This window comes from Dama dama, chromosome 10 (assembly GCF_033118175.1).
Source record: "Dama dama isolate Ldn47 chromosome 10, ASM3311817v1, whole genome shotgun sequence".
NCBI classification, from domain to species: domain Eukaryota; kingdom Metazoa; phylum Chordata; class Mammalia; order Artiodactyla; family Cervidae; genus Dama; species Dama dama.
This window is the reverse complement of record NC_083690.1, coordinates 4,258,308-4,278,038: the sequence shown is the minus strand read 5'-3', so window position 1 is coordinate 4,278,038 and position 19,731 is coordinate 4,258,308. Positions and strand designations below refer to the sequence as shown.

At 52.6% G+C, this 19,731-nt stretch overlaps 1 protein-coding gene across 1 annotated transcript; it reads left to right on the top strand.

Annotated features, from left to right (window-relative positions):
- Nucleotides 1–14,502: 14,502 nt before the first annotated feature.
- ZSCAN10 (zinc finger and SCAN domain containing 10) lies at nt 14,503–18,571 on the top strand. Its single transcript, XM_061153936.1, has 5 exons — nt 14,503–14,733; nt 15,046–15,313; nt 15,531–15,595; nt 15,775–15,832; nt 17,001–18,571. The coding sequence occupies exons 1-5, from the start codon at nt 14,503–14,505 to the stop codon at nt 18,569–18,571; spliced, it is 2,193 nt and encodes a 730-aa protein (XP_061009919.1).
- The last annotated feature ends 1,160 nt before the right edge of the window (nt 18,572–19,731 follow it).

Below are 19,731 nucleotides of genomic sequence, written 5' to 3'. Positions count from 1 at the left end.
CCAGTATTCTGGCCTGGAGAATTCCATGGACTGTATAGTCCATGCGGTCACCAAGTCGGACACGACTGAGCGACTTTCACTTCACAACCAGGTAGTACAATGAACGATCAGTGCTTGAGGTATAAGACTGGAGTGAGAGGGACTTCAAGGGTCTCAAAAAACCACATTTTGTTTAAAGGGGGTGGTTGGGGTTCGATAATGCCAAAAACTTGAGGGTTTTTCAAGAAAAGCCAAGAAAGAATTAGATTTTTATGCGAAATATCCTGATGTTTGGATGTAGATGACTAAAACCAACAAGCAGTTTAAGAACTGTATACAATTCCAGCAGAAAACATCTGCTGTCTCATTACAGGCCACTCAGGTTAGGGGTATACTTATCTCAGGAGCCTGTTTATAAGATAATTATCATGGATGAAGGGGCTTTTTGGAACTTCAGGCGTGGGAAATGTTCAACAAATGCCAATTCCGGTATCCTGTGACTTCAGTGAGCTTGAGTAAGAAAATGCCATCTTTAGTAAATACTGGGTTGGGCAAAATGGATTTTTGGTCAAGCCAATAACTCTGTGAATTCCCTCCAGACTGGCCTGCGAGCTGATTCGGGTCTTAAAGAGGACCTTACAAAAACAGCCAGGATAATAAAAACTAGGGGGAAAAAAATCATTCGATATAAGAAAAACAAAAACAAACATGTACTCATTAAGATGGTTAAACCAGGCTGGAGACAGGGCGCTGCAGAGATTTATTTAGCCTTAGGGAAGAGAGATGATAAGGCAAATAAAGGGATGTGAGAGAAGTCAAGAAAAACAGGAATAATCGAGTAATATCAGATCAAATGTTAACCACTGTAAAAGAAAAAAAAGAAGACACTTGCTCCTTGGAAGAAAAGCTATAACCAACCTAGACAGCATATTAAAAAGCAGAGACATTACTTTGCCAACAAAGGTCTGTCTAGTCAAAGCTATGGTTTTTCCAGTAGTCATGTATGGATGTGAGAGCTGGACTATAAAGAACTCTGAGCGCCGAAGAATTGATACTTTTGAACTGTGGTGTTGGAGAAGACTCTTGAGAGTCCCTTGGACTGCAAGGAGATCAAACCAGTCCATCCTAAAGAAAATCAGTTCTGAATATTCATTGGAAGGACTAATGCTGAAGCTGAACCCAATACTTTGGCCACCAGATGCGAAGAACTGACTCATTGGAAAAGACCCTGATGCTGGGAAAGACTGAAGGCAGGCGGAGAAGGGGACGTCAGAGGATCAGATGGTTGGATGGCATCACCGACTAGATGGAAACGAGTTTGAGCAAGCTCCGGGAGTTGGTGAAGGACAGGGAAGTCGGGCGTGCTGCAGTCCATGGGGCCGCAAAGAGTCAGACACTACTGAGCGACTGAACTGAACAGATAAGTATTAGGTAGGTGGAGCCATAAATTAAAAAAAAAAAAAAGTTTTTAAGAAAAAAAAAATAAGAACTCTCAGGGTAGCTGGAGACCAGGTCGTGAGTATTCAGGCGGCCGGCGGTCCGCTGACCCCCGGAGGCGTAGAGGGAACCCGCGACTCCATCCCCTGGCTGCGAGGTGGCCGCTGGAGAACGCGTTCGGAGCCACGCGAGGCCCAGAACGCTCACAAGTCGGCGCAACCCAGCTGCGCTGCCAGCGGAATACCGACGCGGGGATCGCGTCGCTCAGGCAACGATTCTGCCCCGCCCCGCCCCGCGGGAGACACTGTGATTGGCTATCTTCCGCATGGTCCCGCCCACAGAGCGCAACCTAGTCGCCCTTACCTGCGCGCTCTCGTCCGCGCCCCCGAAGGCAGCGCCGGGGCTGGAGGGTTACCCTGTTGCTATCTGACCTTGGTTAGTTGTGCCCGCGTTTCCCGTCTGGCTGCCCATTTCAACTTCCGGTTTTCCTGGGTCTCTCGTGGAGCCCGCCTGTGGACCAGGGGCAGGTGGGCAACTGGGGCGGTAAGGACCGAGGGGCGGACGCCCGGGAGCCCTCGCGTTCCCCGTGGGGAGAATGGGGCTGGCTGCGCGAGGGCCCTCTGCCCGAGAGCGCCGGCTCCGGGGACCCACGAGCGCGAATTCCCGCCCAGCGCTCAGTCCAGCCTCCCGGGTCACGGATCTCCGCCCCTCCACGTCTGATGGGTTTTGTTCCAAAAATGAGAGTGTATGCTGCTGACTTGCCCCCTCTACGTAGGTGACATATATCTAAGAGATGTTCAGTTTTCTATGAAAAACATAGAAAGAGAAAGCAAAGCATGCAGTCTGTCAAAGACAAACACAACCAGACATTAGTAAGTGGTGAAAAGAGGTTTTATGCGGTATCTACAGACAGCAGGGCAAACAGCTGAGCTCCATCCTATGTGCAGAGGTGACCGGGTGTTTCAAAGGGAGAACTGGGGTGTAGGGGGGAGGTCAGTAGAGTCAGAAAAGTGAAAAATCACAAAGAACCGGTCAGTGAAGATGCATTTGGGGGATGTGTGTCTGCCAGCTGGCAGATGTGGGAGTCCGGAGTCCATCCTCCCAAGGGGAAGGGAGACAGGCCCTGTTCTTTCTGATGCATACATTTCAAAGGTATGACTCTCAGGGCTGTGAGGGATGCTTCTGGGTTGAAAGAGACATATGTTCACATTATAAGCCTTGTTTAGTAAATGCTCTCAGAAAGTGAGGTGAGGGGCCCATCGTCAGGTGTTGGCTCGAACAAATAGTAAATTCTACAGCGTGGAGCTTTCTCTGGCAGGCATTCGAAAGGGGGGCTGGAGTCATCATAGCCTTATGCTTCTGGAAGCCATGCTAGAGTTCGGTTAAGTCTTGGTGCAGATTTGGACAGATGGTTATGTGCCAAGAGTTCTGCCGTTCTCAAGCAGTGCCTTGCTGTTTTGTAACTGTGGCGCATTCTGTTGTGTGGCTTCATCACAGTCTACTCACCACCCGCTCCTTGATGCCCTGGCCTTGCAGCAACTGAAACTACCCAGCAGCTCTTACAGTGGGACCTTTGCTTCTTCCCAGGGAGTGAACAGACTAACATCTGGTTTTTTAAAAATACTTTAGTATTGGCTGTGCTGGGTCTTCCTTGCTGTGCAGGGGCTTTCTCCAGTTGTGGAGAGCGGGGGCTACTCCCTAGTTGTGGTGTGTGGGTTTCTCATTGTGGTGGCTTCTCTTCTTATGGAGCATGGGCTCTAGGGCTTGTGGGCTTCGGTAGCTGCTGCATATGGGCTCAGTAGTTGTGGCACTGGGCTTAGCCCTGAGGTTTGTGGATCTCCCTGGACCAGGGGTTGAACCCGTGTCCCCTGCACTGCAAAATGGATTCTTAACCATGGGAACACCAAGGAAGCCCTAACCTCTGATCTTGCAAACAAGGCAGGCAGAGAGACTGCCAACCCCAAACCTGGCTCCTGGATCTTAGCTGTGATGCTGGCTCAGAAGCCTGCCCATCACAGTTGGCACATGTGGCCCTCTCCTGCCCCGGGCAAGCTCCAGGAGGACAAGGAGGCTCCTCCCTAGGCAGCAGCTCCAAGCATTTCTTACCATGATTGTCAAGTCTGGCAGCTTCAGCTTCAGCCAGGCAACCCATGAACACCAGGGCCAGAAAATCCCCCAGAAAAGTAGAGTTGACTGGATGTTTCCCAAACACCCACATCCCACCTTCCAGAACATTGTCTCTACCTGGGTGCTAAAGACAGCTTACAGTACAGGTAGGAAGGGGACTGTCTACTGAGACTGAGCTCACTAGTCACTCCACCTGGCTCTTTGCAGGTAGATATTAGAGTAAATTAACTTACTTTCTCCTTAGAAGTTGCTGCATTTTTAGGAAACCAGGTCACTGTCATTATCCCCAAATACCCTTCGCTGTTGCTGTGGCTACATCCTGCTGTCAGATACCCTAAAGTGCCCCCCAGTCTTGGGTAGAGTTTCAGCCCACATTCACTCACAAAAGTGACAGACACTGAAGCAGGGATGGGGGCACTTAGGAGGTGCTGTGACTGGCTACGCATCAGAGGACCCTCCTGGAGGCCACTCCTGGGAGCAGATGACAATGGCACGCAGACGCCCGCCCTTGATGTCCTTTTCAGCTAATGTTTCCAGCCCTTCTTCCTGCTGCATGCAGTCTCTGCCCCCTACCCTCCGCTGGCAGACTCCTTCCTCTACATGTCGTGTGCTTTCACAAATATCTCTTCTATTTCTTTTTTTTTTTAACTTGACTGGATGTGAAAAGAAATGTAGAACTTCCATTAGTTTTACTTCTTTTAAAAATCCTATTTTTGTGAATGCTTTATTATGTGAAAAGAATCAGTAACGATAGGAGTCAGGGCTCCATGGAGAAATGGCTGGTCCTAGGACTGGGAGGAGAAACGCACGAGATGAATCTGCAGACAGCGGGAGAGGACACGGTACCAGCCCCCTGCACAGGTGGGACAGGACCTCCTGAACCTGAACATCCACAGGTCCTGTGACACAGCGACTCCCTCCTGGGCACACGCCCCACAGTCACACACCTGTATGGTTCCCAGAGACCCACAAGAACTATTAAGTGTGGCCCCAAACTGAACCCCCCCTCCCCTCGCGTAGCGACAGAATGAATAAACACCACGGCGGGGGGATATCTTCAGGGAATCAGCAACACGTGGATGAGTCCCCCACTGTGGAGTAAGGTCAGAGGAGAGTTCCTCTTGTGCGACTTCATTTACACGGAGTTCCGGAAGAGACCAAACAAATCTGCTGTGATTGGAAGTCAAGGTCGAGATTATGGGGGAAGGGAAGTGACCACAAGGGGGCACCAGAGTGCCAGTGAATTCTGATTCGATTGGGATGCTGGCTCAAGGGCTGTGTGCAGTTGGTGGAATTTCATCACGCGATTCATTTTGTGTTTGCGCACAGGTTTGTGCAGTTCACCTAAAAGTTCACTTTGAAAGAAAAAAGGAGGGAGACTTCCCAGGTGGTTCAGTGGTTAAGATTGCACTTCCAGTGCAGGGGGTGAGGGTTTGGTTGGGGAACTAAGATCCCACATGCTGTGCAGTGTATGGGGTGGGGGAGATGAAAAAAGGAAGTGAATGAAAAGAAGCCAGTTAGGCCATTGCTATGATCCAGGCAAGAGATGATGGTGACCTGGACTTGGTAGTGGCACGGAGGTAGAGAAACACAGATGTAAGCAATGTTCAGGCTATCAGCCCTATGGAACTCGGAGACTGATGAGATGGCTAAGGCTCCATGCTTCCATTGCAGGGGGCACAGGTTCGATCCCTGGTCAAGGAACTAAGATCCCACAAGCTGCATGTTGTGGTCAAAGTAAATTAATTAATTAAAATAAAATTGGGGAGGGGTAGCAGCCACAAAGGCAAGCCAAGAAGATAGATGAGGAAAATAAAGCATTCAGACTGATACAGAAAAAGCAGAAGAAACTTGAGGAGCTAAAAGCTAAGGGCCCCCTGGGCACAGGTGGAATTTAGAAATCTGGGAAAAAGTAGTGTCTGAGGCAATGACGATCCTTAATCCCATGCACGTTTAAACATCTGGATTCCCTGCCATAACATCTGTCACCACCTAGAATGAAGAGGCTTCCCTGGTGGCTCAGATGGTAAAGAATCTGCCTGCAATACAGAAGGCCAAGGTTTGATCCCTGGGTCAGGAAGATTCCCTGGAGAAGGGGATGGTTACCCACTCCAATATTCTTGCCTGAAAAACTCCATGGACAGAGGAGCCTGGCAGGTTACAGTCTATGGGGTTGCAGAGTTGGACACGATTGAGCGACTAATACACACATAGCTAGGATGAAATGTTGTCTTGGAACCTATTGTACCTTTAAGAGAATAGTCTTGTTAAAAATAAATAAATCATACAGTGGCTCACCTTCTCTTTAGTTCTTCTCCGTTTTTTCTGCTTTAGCTGTGAGATCATAGTAAACCTAGCCCAGATTCCTGCCAAAGTGTGTTCTAAAGTCTTTGTTCTGTCCTGATTTCTGTACTACCTGAAATTAAACCAACTCATTAAAAAAAAAAAAAAAAAGAATGAAGAGGAGGACTTCCCTGCTGGTCCAAGTGGTTAAGAATCCACCTTCCCATGCAGGGGACGTGGAGTTTAATCCTCGGTGAGGAAACTAAGATTCCACATGCCCCAGGGCAACTGAGCCTGCCCTGCTGAGCACTGCTCCCCTCCCCAACCCCTCCCCTCTCAAGAGCCAGTGTGCCCCAACAAAAGAAGTCCGAATGCCACGAGGAAGACCCAGCACGGCCAGAATAAATAAAAGGATGTATCTCAAAATTTCTTATATATATATAAAAATAATGAGGCCAGGGTAGTGAGGTGGGATCAGTTTGGCGTGTTCAGAAGCTGAAAGGCAAAGGAGAAGAGGACAGAAGATGAGATCCGGGCAGGAAGGGGCTTTGGGCTGAACCCCAGGCCGAGCTGTCTGGACTTAGTTCTGAGCGCCACAGAAAGCCACGGAAGAGCTTTGAGCAGCACAGTGCAGGGATGCAATTAAATGACCTGCCCAAGTCACACGGCAGCAATCGGCAGAGCTGACTGCAGCTGGAGCTCGCAGAGCCAACGGCTGGCTCCTGCCAAAGACACAAGCTGAAAAGCCTGGGGGACGCTTTAGTTTACAGACACTCAAGACAGACCTGAACAGGCAGGGCTCACTCCTGCTCTCATCAGAATGCCCAGTGCCTTTGTCCAGGGCTGGTCCTTAGTGAGGGGTCTGACTGTGCCTTAAACATTCCTAATTACTCCTTCAAGATCGCAGCTGCCCAGAGGAAAATGCTAAGATGTTACTAATGCAGTTTAGAAACATACTTAAGCCACTGTATAGTGAGTGTCACTCAGCCGTTTCCTACTCTTTGCAACCCCATACAGGCCATGGAGTTCTCCAAGCCAGAATACTGGAGTGGGTAACCTTTCCCTTCTCCAGGGGATCTTCTCAGCCTAGGGATCAAACCTAGGTCTCCTGCATTGCAGGTGGATTCTTTACCAGCTGAGCCACAAGGGAAGCTCAAGCCCCTGGATAAGCCAGGGCCTAATCAAGGGATCATAGTGTTTTTAACAGTAGCTCTTCCCAGAGCTGGAGAAGGATTTTCTCCTTTTACCCTGAATTATTCTAAATGGAGGAATCCTATGGAAACCGAAAATACAAGAAATTTGTTTTTCTTTTGCAATCTCTGAAGAGATAACAGAAAAGATGAAGACCGCATCAGTCAGTATTTTCGAGGACTTTTGTTGGCCTGGATAATACTAGACATTTTTTTTTCATATTTTATAAATAAATGATAAGTTGGGGCTTGTGTTTTGTTTGTTTTTAGACACCATTTACTTTCCCCCCAAATCTAAGGTAACAACTAGAATAGTTTGTGTTCACTTTCAAGATAATTTTAGAAGATATTGATATATACACTAAACAGGTAGACGTATATTAAAAATCCTTTCGGGATGCGTTTATCGTTTACTAAATGGAGTAAAGTAACAAGCCAGCAACTTCACAAGAGTTTTCCTCTCTTAGCGGCTAACATTCTGGGACAGGAGAGTGTATTTTCAAAGATGAGGATGAATTTGAAGGGACTTAAATGTGCATTAAGCCTCTTTTTTTTGGCTTGCGGCATCTTAGTTCCCCCACTGGGGACTGAATTTCCGCCCCGCAGTGAAAGCGGAGTCTTAACCACTGGACAGCCAGAGAGTTCCCCTAAGCACCACCGCCCCCCCCCCCCCTATTTTTTTCCTGCAAAGTAATTTGAACTAATAAAAGTCAAAAGGAATCCTGGCCTCAGTGATCTGGTCCTGCCCGGATTGTAAGCCTCAAGGGGGCAGCACTCGTGTCTGTATTCAGCAGTGGGTCCCTGAGGTCAGGGACCATGCCTGGACGCACTCAGGGAAGCAAATTTTTCCCGAATGAATGACGCGCGCGCGAGGTGGGCCAGGAGCACGGATATTAGCCAGAGCCCATCCCTGGGCGGCGAGTTAGGGGTGGAGGAGGCCAAAAGCTAGTGTTGATCTTGTCTCACTTGCCTTGCTGCTGGGACGCTGTTTCTGGTGGTTGGGTCAACTCGATTTCTGCTTTTCTGACAGATTTCCAGGGAAGGTGTGCACCTGAGTCGAGCGCCTGGAAGTCACTGTCAGCAGCGATCACCGAGTCTGGCCTCTGCGCTCCCGGCCAGTTCCCCGAGGTTCTCACCCAGGCTCCAGGCACGGAGACCACCACGTGGGATCGTTACCCGAGGAGGCCACGTCCTTCCTGCAGCTCTGCCCCATCGCGTCCGGACGGGGCCCGCTGCTCCCGGTCGCAGGGCTCGGACCTGGCCTAGTCAGCGAGGGCCGCAGCGCTCGGCGCGCGGGTCGGTCCTGGAGGCGGGGCCGGGGCGGCGGGGCCGGGGCGGCGGGGCCGGGGCGGCGGGGCCGGGGCGGCGGGGCCGGGGCGGCGGGGCCGGGGCGGCGGGGCCGGGTGGGGGCGTGGCGGCCCGGCCGAGGTGGGAGGGGTGCAGGACACACCTCCGCCCCACCGCCCGGCCACGCCCAGGGGCGGGGCCTCCTTTCCACGTCCGGGGTGGGTTTTCATAGTCCCGCCCCGGGTGAGGTTCACGGCCCCGCCCCGGGTGGGGGAGCGACAACCCCCGCCCACCCGCGAGGTGCGGGGAGTTAGCCTCGCGGGGCGCCAGGTGCGCGGTGCCAGTAAACCTCGCAGGACCGGGGGCTCTGCCCGGCCGTTCCTCAGGCATTCCGTCCATCCTCACTTGTGCCAGGCGCTAGGCGCGGAGCAGAGAAGGGATACCGCCCGCCGTCCTGTGAGATCCACACTAGACAGTTAAAGGAACGAAGTCCGGGTGCTGGCAAGTGCAGGAGACTAGACCCGACCCGGGGAACCAGAGCGAGCGCAGCGTCGGCCACTGAGAACGTGGCCCAGCACCCCCCAAACAGGAGGCGCCCTGAACGCCCAGCCGGACACCGCGGACTCCCCAGAAGGAGGCGCCCGTCCCGCTGGGGCCAAGGACGTGACCCAAAAAGGCCCTCTAGAGCAAAGGGAAAGGCTTCACTTTGGAGTTGGACTCAAGGCTGTTGGTGAGGCCTCTTGCGCTCCTGGGAGCCCCACTTAGTCACTGATAAAGAGGGGACACAAGCCACCCCTAAAGATTCTTGGGAGAGTTTTAGGTGGCAATGTCCACCTGTGACCTCTCTTCCCCAACACATGGTCCTGCTCTGTTTTCTTCTTAGTACCTGTGGTTTGCTCCTGTGCCCTGGCACGTAAACCCCCTGAAATCTGGAACTGTCCCTCACATTTAGCTCAGTATCCTCAACACCCACAGCAGGCCTTTGGCAAATATTTGCTGCATGAATGAAATGCCGACCAAAGAACCACGCACACAGCAGGCTTTTTTTTCTGGCCATACCTGGAGATAAGGGGAACCTCCCAGACTAAGGCTTGAACCTGCCCGACCTGCAGTGGAAGCACATGGTCTTAACCACTGGACGGCCACGGAAACCCCAGCAGGCATTTTTAAATGGCAGCTCTTGTTCGCCACCAAACATACAGGCTGACAGACCCTCAAGGGGCACAGAGCCAGTCCTGACTAGGTGGGGCTCAGCTCTTACTGGGAGGGGTAGTTAGACTCTCAAATGCAGGCCAGGGTTGGAATCCTAACTGGTTGCTTTGTCTATTTCCCTGGCCCCGCCCTTTCCCCACCCCACTCCCAAACTGGGAGGTTAAGGGTTAACTCAAGGAAGCCCCCCTCACCACCTGGATGGGATTGGGGCAGGGAACTTCCTGTTCCATTTTCCCGGAGTCCTTCTCCAGGTTGGCTGAGGCTGACTCTGGCCCTAGGGGCCCTCAGAGAACACCCCCACGAGTGGTGAGTTGCAGGGAGGCCTGGGGTGCAGGCTGCCAAGGACAGATTTAAGGGGTTCCTTGTAGCTTGGAGAGAGAAAGGGGGCTCCAGGCCTCTGGAGGGGTGGTGGGGTGAGGCATTAGAGTGCTGGAAGAGTCTTGGGAGGATGTGGTTGGTCTGTACTGGGGAGCCCAGTGCTGGGGAGTCCAGGGCTGGGAAGACCGGGGGGCCTGTGTCAGTGGGGGCATTTGGGAGGGTCACAGGACTTCCTGTGACGTGGGCTTGCTATGCCTTCTGGGGAGCGGAAGGCAGGCTCCACGTTCCCTCAGGTGGACTGACTGGGCTCCTCACCTCAGCTCAGCACTAGAGGGGAGCGCAGCCAATAAAGACTAGGGATCCAGGGAGCAAGGGAAAGTTTCTGGCCAAGGACTCCGGCTCTGGGCACCCCCATTGTCTGGGTGGGTCTTGTGACTGCACCTCCACCCGAGCTGGTCTACCTTAAGCCTCTCCGCTACTCTAGGCTCCAAGTTAAGTTGGTCAAATACCAGAGGATGGCTGAAGAGCCCCACACCCCGCCTCCAGCAACCCAGCTCACCCCCCACAGATGCGCATATTCACAGAGCTTTTGTCCTGCAGACTTGGGGGCGGGAGAGACTCTTCAGGCCAAAGTCCCTTGAATTCCATCTCTTTCAAACCTTTTGGTGAGACCTCACCTGAAGCTTGTGGCGTCCCAGGAGTTAAGCCCTGAGGGTTGGAAATTTGAATGCCCTTAGTTTTTCAGATTTGTGCTGTAATATTCTGATTAAGGCTCGGCAGATTGCACACGGCAGGAGGGGAATTGGGTCCTTTTCTGTTTCTAAGCTTTTGCACCGTAAGATCAGTGTTCTCTTCTTAAAGCAAATCTTCGCTTCCCCTGGTGTGACCTTGAGCAAGTCACCCATCCTCTCGGAGCGTGTTCTTCGCTTCTGTCGAATGGAGAAATTATAGTTTACCCTTGGGATGGAGTGAGATGAAGTGACCCTAAGCAGAGAACCCATGCGGAGAAGCTCTCGGTACACGCCATCTGTTAATACTGTGTTCCTGATCACATGTGACGGGTGCTGTATCACTTTTTTGCTCATGCTACCAAAACAAAAACCCATTTTCTTGAAAGGTAAAGACCTCTTCTGCCCCAGACATGTTTGCGTGCCTTCCTAATAATTACAACTGCAAGGTATATGTGGCATCCCAGAAGAGAGGTGTCAATGAGTGGAAGGAACCCTGTGTGCCAACGTGCAGGAAAAAACGGAGGTTGAACAAGGCTCTGGGGGAGAGGATGGAAGTGGGGAAAGCTGGGAGATTCTGGAGTGGTTGAGGGAGCCTGGAGAGTGGCAGGAAGGAGTGGGTAAGATGAGGCAGAGGAAGGGAAGCTGGGAAGATGCTGGAGGGGGTGGAGGGAGGCTGAGGCTTGGGGGCTGGTCAGGTGGCCAGGACACGGGCCTGGGTCTGTGCTTTAGCATCACGACCGTCTCCTCTGAGCTGGGAAGTGCTAGGCTCAGTTTCCTGTGCTCTTTAACCACATTCAGCCCCGACTCCTCCCACCAGAAAAGGAGGTTCAGAGATCCCTCAGCCCCTAATGAAGAAGGCTTAAACTATCAAAGCTCTTGGCCAGGCCGACCTCTCTCTGTCTCCATCACCAAGGCTGGGTTGCCTTCTTGAAAGAATGTCTGTACCTCTGTGTCTAGGTGTCCTGGGCTGTAACATGGTCATGATAGGATGAGCTGTTAGCCATGGTTGTTTGTGTTTTTACTCAATGAGAACAGCCAGCACTTAGACGTGTGCTCAGCGTGTACTGTCTGCAGGTGGGGGCACCGCTCTGCTGCCTTTACCTGGTGGGAAGTGATACAAGAGGGCTTCTGCCCAACTCTCTGCCTTGGATGTTCATGTGAGGGTAGGGGAACAGGAAAAGGCTCTTTCGCAGCCCTGAGGCTGGAGAACAGGGAGGGCAGAGAGATGTTGGAACTTGGGTTTCCATATCCATAAAGTAATCCCTGCCTGGATTGAAACATAAAAGTGACTCAGGAGTTCCAGGGTGGTCCAGTGACTTAGGATTCCACGTTTTCACTGCCAAGGGCGCAGGTTCAATCCCTGGTCAGGAAACTAGGTTCCTGCAAGCCACATGGCTGAGCCAAAACATAAAATAAAAGTGCCTCAAAGCTCTGGAACAAAAGAACAAGCTTGTTTGGAAGTGTAAGCCTCCTGGCTGCGTTGTGCTGAAGGACTGAACTGAGTCCTCTGGGGGTGGGGCTGAACTTGGGTCAGCTCCCCCTAGGTAGGTCTCCACTAGCCCCAAAGGAAGGAAGAGTCTTACAGAACCAGTGCCCCCTGTTGCCAAGTTAGAAGCACTTTTTTTTGTTGTTAGCTAGACTCACAGGGGTGTTGTGATGGATACTTCCCAGTGGACAAAGGAAGAATCCAGGATCTAAAAAAAAAACTAGGGAAGAAAGGGAAACGTCTGTGTCTTCCACTCATCACCCAGCTCCCCAGGCTGCACCCACTGGATGCCTCTCTGCTTTGGCCTACCTCGGGGACACATGTGTCACAAACCTCTGCGGGCAGTCAGCTCAGTCTCTCATGTGGAAACCCACCCACCAACCCCATCTCCCTGGCTTATCCTGGCCTGTCTCCCGGGATGGAACCCAGGGAAGGAGACTGGGACACTAGGTGGGAGCTCAGCCCTGCCCTGGTCAGCTGGGTGACCTTGGCCTTGACCACTGAGAGCCACCTCCAGCACCAGAAAGTGAGAATCAGGACGTCTGGTTAAGGAGTGATCATATATATGAACTACACCCACCGCCCACCCTTTTATCTTTAAAATTCTCAAACTTCCAGAGAAGTTGAAAGAGCAATGCAATGAACATCCATACACCCACCTCCCGGATTAGACAATTGCTATAATTTTGCCACTTTTGCCTTGTTGATCCATAAGTGTGGCTGAAACCTCATGCCTCTTCACTTCCAAATCCTTAACAATTTCTAAGAATGAAGACACTTCCAACATAGCGCAAGGCTGGAATCCCATCTCAAAAGTTGCTAGTCTTTTCCCTTATCCCCCAGGGCTCCACCAGATTCAGACTTCCCCAACTATTTCCCCAAAGCTATTTCCCCAGAATAACTTTTAGCACCACCACCCCCTTTCTTGAAGGTCAGGATCCAGTCAAGGTTCACACATTTCCTTACATCAGCTGTTAGTCTTCTCTACAGCAATGTGCCTACAGGCACTTATTTTTTTATAACAGACTTAGAAGAACTTGGACCAGTTGTTTCTGGGCATGTCCGGTCTTTCGGACCTGTTTGGTCCTTTACTCAATGGATCATTTGACTTGTTTGTTTTATAATTGTTTTTAAAATATTTTATTTATTTATTTTTGGCTGTGTTGGGTCTTAGTAGCGGCACATGGGCTCAGTAGTTGCTGAGCGCAAGCTTCTGTCTAGCTGTAGAGCCGGGACTTAGTTGCTGTGTGGCCTGTGGGCTCTTAGTTCCTAGACCAGGGAAGGCCCTGTTTTATAAATGTGACATGTAACATTGAGTAACTTTTAAACAGCATTTCATTTATATATTATAATATGACTGATGTAGTAATGTGTATCATATTACATAATGTATTACAGTACAACATTATTATCTGTATTTGCTATCGAAAGGTTGTTGCTGAACGATAAGATGCCGGGATTTTTGGCCTCCGGAGGAGACGAATTTAATCTGGGGCCAGAGATGAGATCCAATAATAATAGCTCTCAAATAAGTTTGAGAATAGTTAGCTTCAGGTGAAACCAGGTGTCATGGCAACACAGCATTTTAAGAGAAACCTCCTTTTAAATTTGTATAGAGAAGGAAAAAAAAAATATCGCCAGTTTGTTTCCTCCTGCCGCTTAAGAGAGATAAAAATGTTTGACACTTGCAGCCTATTTCCTCTGTTTGGAGACCCCTGGCCTTCCTGCCTGTTACCCTCTCACTATACTGTGCATTAGATCACTATGGCTTATTTACTACACGTTACAAATTTGTACCTTTATTTATTTATTAATTTTTTTCTCCTCCTCCCTCCCCAAGTTTGTACCTTTGAACACTATCCCACTTAGCCTTTCCGCCAACTTGTTCTTATTCCCTGCAATGCCCTTTAACCGGAAGTTGGGTCTAAAGGCTGGATTGGATTGTGATGGAACATTTTTGGCAAGGACTCCCTCTTCAGTGGTGCCAGGTACTCCCTGTGGCACCATATCAAGAGGCAGGGACAGCCAGACTGTCCGGTTTCGGGGTTGCCAACTTTGGTCCCTGGGTAAAGTTCTAAGTGCTTCAGGAAGGAATGGATAGTACTGAACAATTCGATTTCTCTGCCTTGTTTGGTCAGGCTGAGGCACTACCTGTGACCCGTTCGAGAAGAGATTCCTCTGGAGACCACATCTGCAGGCATCCCTTAACACCCCGGGTGTGGGAGCTGGGAGGGAGAGACTTGAACACGAGAGCAACCGTGGTGAGGAGTCCCCAAGGTGAAGGATGCTTGCAGAACCCGGCCCAGCTGCGGGGGAGCCGGAGCAGCTCGGAGCAGTCAAGCTGGAGGAAGAGGAGGAGGCTGCCATCCAGGAGGACCCCGGGCGGCCAGAGGCCAGGCCCCGGCCCGAGGTGGCTCATCAGCTCTTCAGGTGCTTCCAGTACCAGGAGGACATGGGGCCGAGGGCGTCCCTGAGCCGGCTCCGGGAGCTCTGTAACCACTGGCTGCGGCCGGCTCTGCACACCAAGAAGCAGATCCTGGAGCTGCTGGTGCTCGAGCAGTTCCTGAGTGTGCTGCCCCCACACCTCCTGGCCCGGCTGCAGGGACAGCCGCTCAGGGATGGTGAAGAGGTGGTACTGCTGCTAGAGGGTGTCCGGAGGGAGTCTAGCAACGTGGGGCCACTGGTAAGAGGGGCTGCCTGGTGGGCTGGACAGCAGGCGGAAAGGTGGGGACTTTATCACCCTGTTAAGAAATCACTGAGCTGAGACTTTGCTGGTGGTCCAGTGGTTAAGACTCTGTGCTTCCACAGCAGGGAGTTCGACCCCTGGTTGGGGGACCAAGGTCCCACTTGTCTTCCTCTGCCAGTTCCTTCTTGACCTCCTAACTCCCTCCCTCTCTGTCTGACCGTCACCTTTACACTGTGCCACTGCCCTTGGGAGTTAGTAGGACGTGGATTACTGTCCTGCCTGTGCCCTGACATGGTGTGTTCTGAACAGGATTTCAGTTTTAATGCTGGCAAGAATTGTCCCCATGCAGACAGCACCTTGGAGGAACAGGGGGCCTCTTTCCAAGTCTCCAGCCACAGTCCCAAGAAGGAAGCGCCCTCAGAAGGGTCTCCAGCCCTGGAGCCATCGCAGGCACTCCCACCGTCCCAGTCAGGACCCTCCAAGCCTGCTGAGATGGGGGACTGGAGACGTTCCCTGAGTTCAAGGCAGCCACTGAGCCCAGGTCCCAAGAGGACTTTGCAGGCCCTGCAAGAGAGCGGTGAGGAGCCGGGGCCCTAGGGAGATGGAGGCCTGGAGTTTGGGGGCAGCTGCGGGGCCAGGTGGCTGGGGGCAGGGAGGGAAAGGGGGCAGCCTTCCTAGCTGATGGGAATGGCGGAGCATCCCAGGGCCCTGGCCATGGGTGCACAACCCCGAGGCCACATGGCGGCAGAACTGCCTTCTCACAGCTCTCTCTCTCTCTCCCTCACTGCCGTCAGCCCTCCAGGGCCCCGATCTGTGGCCGGAGGAGAACTCGGGAGACCAGGAGCTGGCAGCAGTGCTGGTGAGCTGGATGGGTCCCCTCACTCCAGGTCTGTCTCATGGCCTGGAACATTCTCCAACTCCGTGGTTTCAGCACACCCCTGTCTTCCTTAATTTAAACCTGGAGAGCTCTTCATCTCTCTTAGGTCCCCGAGCCCCGTTCCTCACTCACTGACAATCTCTGCCATCCCTTTGTCACAGGAGTCCCTGACCTTTGAAGACGTCCCAGCAAAGAAGGCTTGGCCTGTGCATCCTCTGGGTGAGACAGCTTTTTCCTGGGTTTATGACCACTGAAGGCTTTTTTGTATGTCCAAGGTGGCCCCTGACTTTTTGGCCTCTTTGGCTAAAAATGAGCTATTTTGATGAGGTGATATATATTGATATAGATCTATATTGATATGTCTGTATCTATATAGATATAATTTTAAGGCTCTTTGCATCTAAGCATCAACCCCCCCAACTCTGAACTTTTATAATAAGTGGTCAGGAATTCCCTGGTGGTCCAGTGGTTTGGGCTCCGGGCTTTCACTGCCACGGGCCCTGCTTCAATTCCTTGTCAAGGAACTAAGATCCCCCAAGCTATTTGACATGGCCAAGAAAAAAAAAGGTGGTCATGGCAAATACTATATGGTATTACTTATATGTGGAATCTAAACTATGACACATATCAACTGATCTATGAAATACACAGAGAGAGAAGTCTCATGGTTGCCAAGAGGGAGGGAGGAGTAGATTGCAAGTTTGGGATTAGCAGATACAAATTATTACATATATTAATAGAATGGAGAAACAGCAATGTCCTACTGGATCTCCTGTAATAAAACATAAGAGAAAAGAATATATATATATATATATAACTGAACGAGTTTGCTGTACAACAGAAATTAACACAACATGGTAAATCAACTATACTTCAATAAAATTAATTACAACAGCTAAAGTTAAATAAAATAAGGGACTTCTCTGGTGGTCTGCTGGCTAAGACTCTGCACTCCCAATACAGAGGGCCTGGGTCAGGGAACTAGATCCCACAAGGTGGCAACTATTAATAAGAGTTCATGTGCTGCAATGAAGATTCTGTGTGTCGCAATTAAGACCCCACACAGCCAAATACATAAATAAATATTTTAATTAATTAAATAAAATCAGTGGTCATGTGAAGGCTTACTAACCGATATGGGTCTCCATTTGGGAGAATGACATAGTGGTATGGTTGCCTGACATTATAAACAGGCCTAAAGGACCAGAATTATACACCTTACAACTGGTAAACTGTATGTTATTTGGTTTTTTACCCACCCTCTGCCCACCTACAAACTTTGCAGAATTCTGGGTTTCTTTGCACTTCCCGGCACTGAGGTTCTAGAGATTCCCAGAAGGCCCTCTGAGAACGCCTGACCTGTCCAGTTTTCTGTTTCTTTTTTTAGGAACTGGAGGCAGAACCCTGGAAGAGGCGTTTAAGGCAGAAGAGCCGAAAGGGGTGTCTTGGCCCTCGACCGCCTCAGCAAACGCTCAGGCAGAGAGCCCCAGGGTGGCTGAAGAGCCCCACGCCCAGTCGCTAGGGTCTGGCCCCGAGACGAGCGGCCCCGGAGGAGAAATGTCCCCTCCCGGCAGGAGTGACGTTCTCAAGGTCAAAGTAGCCGAAGGCGTCCCCAAGTCAGAGCCGGAGGTCAAGTTCATCTGCACAGACTGTGGCGTCAGCTTCCCGCAGTTGGCCCGCCTGGAGGCGCACCAGCTGCACTCGCACCCGGGCGCGCGGTCCTTCCTGTGTCTGTGCTGCGGGAAGGGCTTCGGCCGCAGCTCCATCCTCAAGCTGCACATGCGCACGCACACGGACGAGCGGCCGCACACCTGCCACTTGTGCGGCCACCGCTTCCGCCAGAGCTCGCACCTGAACAAACACCTGCAGACGCACTCCTCCGAGCCCGCCTTCCTGTGCGCCGAGTGTGGCCAGGGCTTCCAGCGCCGCGCGCGCCTCACGCAGCACCTGCTGGCGCACGCCCAGGACCAGAAGGCCCCCGGCGGCGCCCCGGAGACCAAGCCGCCGGCACCCCCCGAGCTGACCGTGGTTCTGTGCTCCCACTGCGGCCAGACCTTCCAGCGCCGCTCCAGCCTCAAGCGCCACCTGCGGATCCACGCCAAGGACAAGGGCCACCAGTGCTCCGAGTGCTCCGGCAGCCTGCGCCCCGGGCCCGAGCGCCGGCCCTATGTGTGCAGCGAGTGCGGCAAGGCTTTCCGGCGCAGCGAGCACCTGGGGGCCCACTGGCGCGTGCACACGGGCGAGCGGCCCTTCTCTTGCCAGGTGTGCGGCCGCAGCTTCAGTCAGAGCTCCCAGCTGGTCTGTCACCAGCGGGTGCACACGGGCGAGAAGCCCTACGGATGCCCCCACTGCGGGAAGCGCTTCATGCGGCGCGCCGGCCTCGCCCGCCACCTCCTGACCCACGGCGGCCCGAGGCCCCACCACTGTGCCCAGTGTGGCAAGAGCTTCAGCCAGACCCAGGACCTCACCCGCCACCGGCGCAGCCACACCGGCGAGAAGCCCTGCCGCTGCAGTGAGTGCGGCGAGGGCTTCAGCCAGAGCGCCCACCTGGCCCGCCACCAGCGCATCCACACCGGGGAGAAACCCCACGTCTGCGACACCTGCGGGCACCGCTTCCGGAACAGCTCCAACCTGGCCCGCCACCGCCGCAGCCACACGGGCGAGCGGCCCTACGGCTGCGAGCAGTGCGGCCGGAGCTTCCGGCGCAACGCCCACCTGCAGCGGCACCTGGCCACCCACGCCGGGGCGGGGGACGAGGCCGCATCTGGGCCGGCGGAGCCCCCCCAGGAGTGCCCGGAGTGTGGCAAGGTCTTCAGCCGCAGCTGCAACCTGCTGCGGCACATGCTGGTGCACACCGGGGCCCGGCCCTACTCGTGCGCACAGTGCGGCCGCAGCTTCAGCCGCAACTCCCACCTGCTGCGGCACCTGAGAACCCACGCCCGAGAGACTCTGTACTAGCTCCTCCCGCTTCGGCGGGGCCGATCCCGGCGCATCTCCCTGGGCTGCTCCCGGCTGCCGCGCATGCGCCCTGCTCCCACCCCACCCCCACCCCACCCAGTCACCTCCCTCTGGCTCCACTGACCCTGCATGGTAATTCTTCCCTTGCACAGAAGCATCTCGTCCAGACCTCAGGAATGTATTTTAAAATACCCAAACTAAAACAGCCTTCTGAACATGGCCCCTCTTTATGTTTTTCTTAAGTGCCACCTGTTACCCTCTCCACTGGGTCTGTGGTGATGCCCTCTGCTTCCCCCACCCCTTCAAGAGTAGGCTGAGTGGGAGCAGATCCAGGGAGAGTTCCTCCCCCTTGAAAAGGCTCACTGTGACTGTGTGTATGTCTGTCAGGGTGTGTGTGTGTGTGTGTGCATTGGTGGGGAGGGGGAGAAGACAGCTCTTAGAGCCAACTGTGGGCAAAGCCAACCAGTCTCACCCTGGAGTGATTTCTTCTCTGGAGTCCACCACTAACCCCCATGTTCAGTACAATATCCTCCAGTGTATTTGGCTGTTTAATTAAAATTGAATAAAACTTAAAACCCCAGGTGTTAGATTAATACGGGAAACCTGTTCTTGTGGAAGGTTGGTAACTAATTCAAACAAAATGCTAGCACTTAGCGGGTGATTAATTCAAACTGAAAAACTAAACCTGCCTGCAGGTAAGTTGGGTTGACTGTTGGGGGGCCCCTAGCCACGCATAGGGGCTTCCCTTGTAGCTCAACTGGTAAAGAATCTGCCTGCAATGCAGGAGACCCGGGTTGGATTCCTGGGTCAGGAAGACCCTCTGGAGATGGGATAGGCTACCCACTCCAGTATTCTTGGGCTTTCCTGGTGGCTTAGGCGGTGAAGGATCCACCTGCAATGCAGGAGACCTGGGTTTGATCCCCTGGAGGAGAACGTGGCAACCCACTCCATTATTCTTGACTGGAGAATCTCCATGGACAGAGGGGCTTGGCGGGCTACAGTCCATGGGGTCGCAAAGAGTCAGACATGACTGAGTGACTAAACACAGAACAGCACAACCACCCATAATCTTTAAAAAGCAAAGCTGCTCTAAATTTCCTCACCTTCCTGCCTATCAGGCCCACTTGGTTGGCCTCTTCCTCTGGTGCACAGATTTCAAA

What these genes read in the sequence shown, in the direction of transcription:
- ZSCAN10 (XM_061153936.1), top strand. Translation starts at nt 14,503, where the DNA reads ATGGGGCCGAGGGCGTCCCTGAGCCGGCTCCGGGAGCTCTGTAACCAC. An exon ending in CTAGCAACGTGGGGCCACTG is followed by an intron (nt 14,734 to 15,045) that starts GTAAGAGGGGCT and finishes TGTTCTGAACAG; the next exon opens with GATTTCAGTTTTAATGCTGG. An exon ending in AGGAGCTGGCAGCAGTGCTG is followed by an intron (nt 15,596 to 15,774) that starts GTGAGCTGGATG and finishes CCTTTGTCACAG; the next exon opens with GAGTCCCTGACCTTTGAAGA.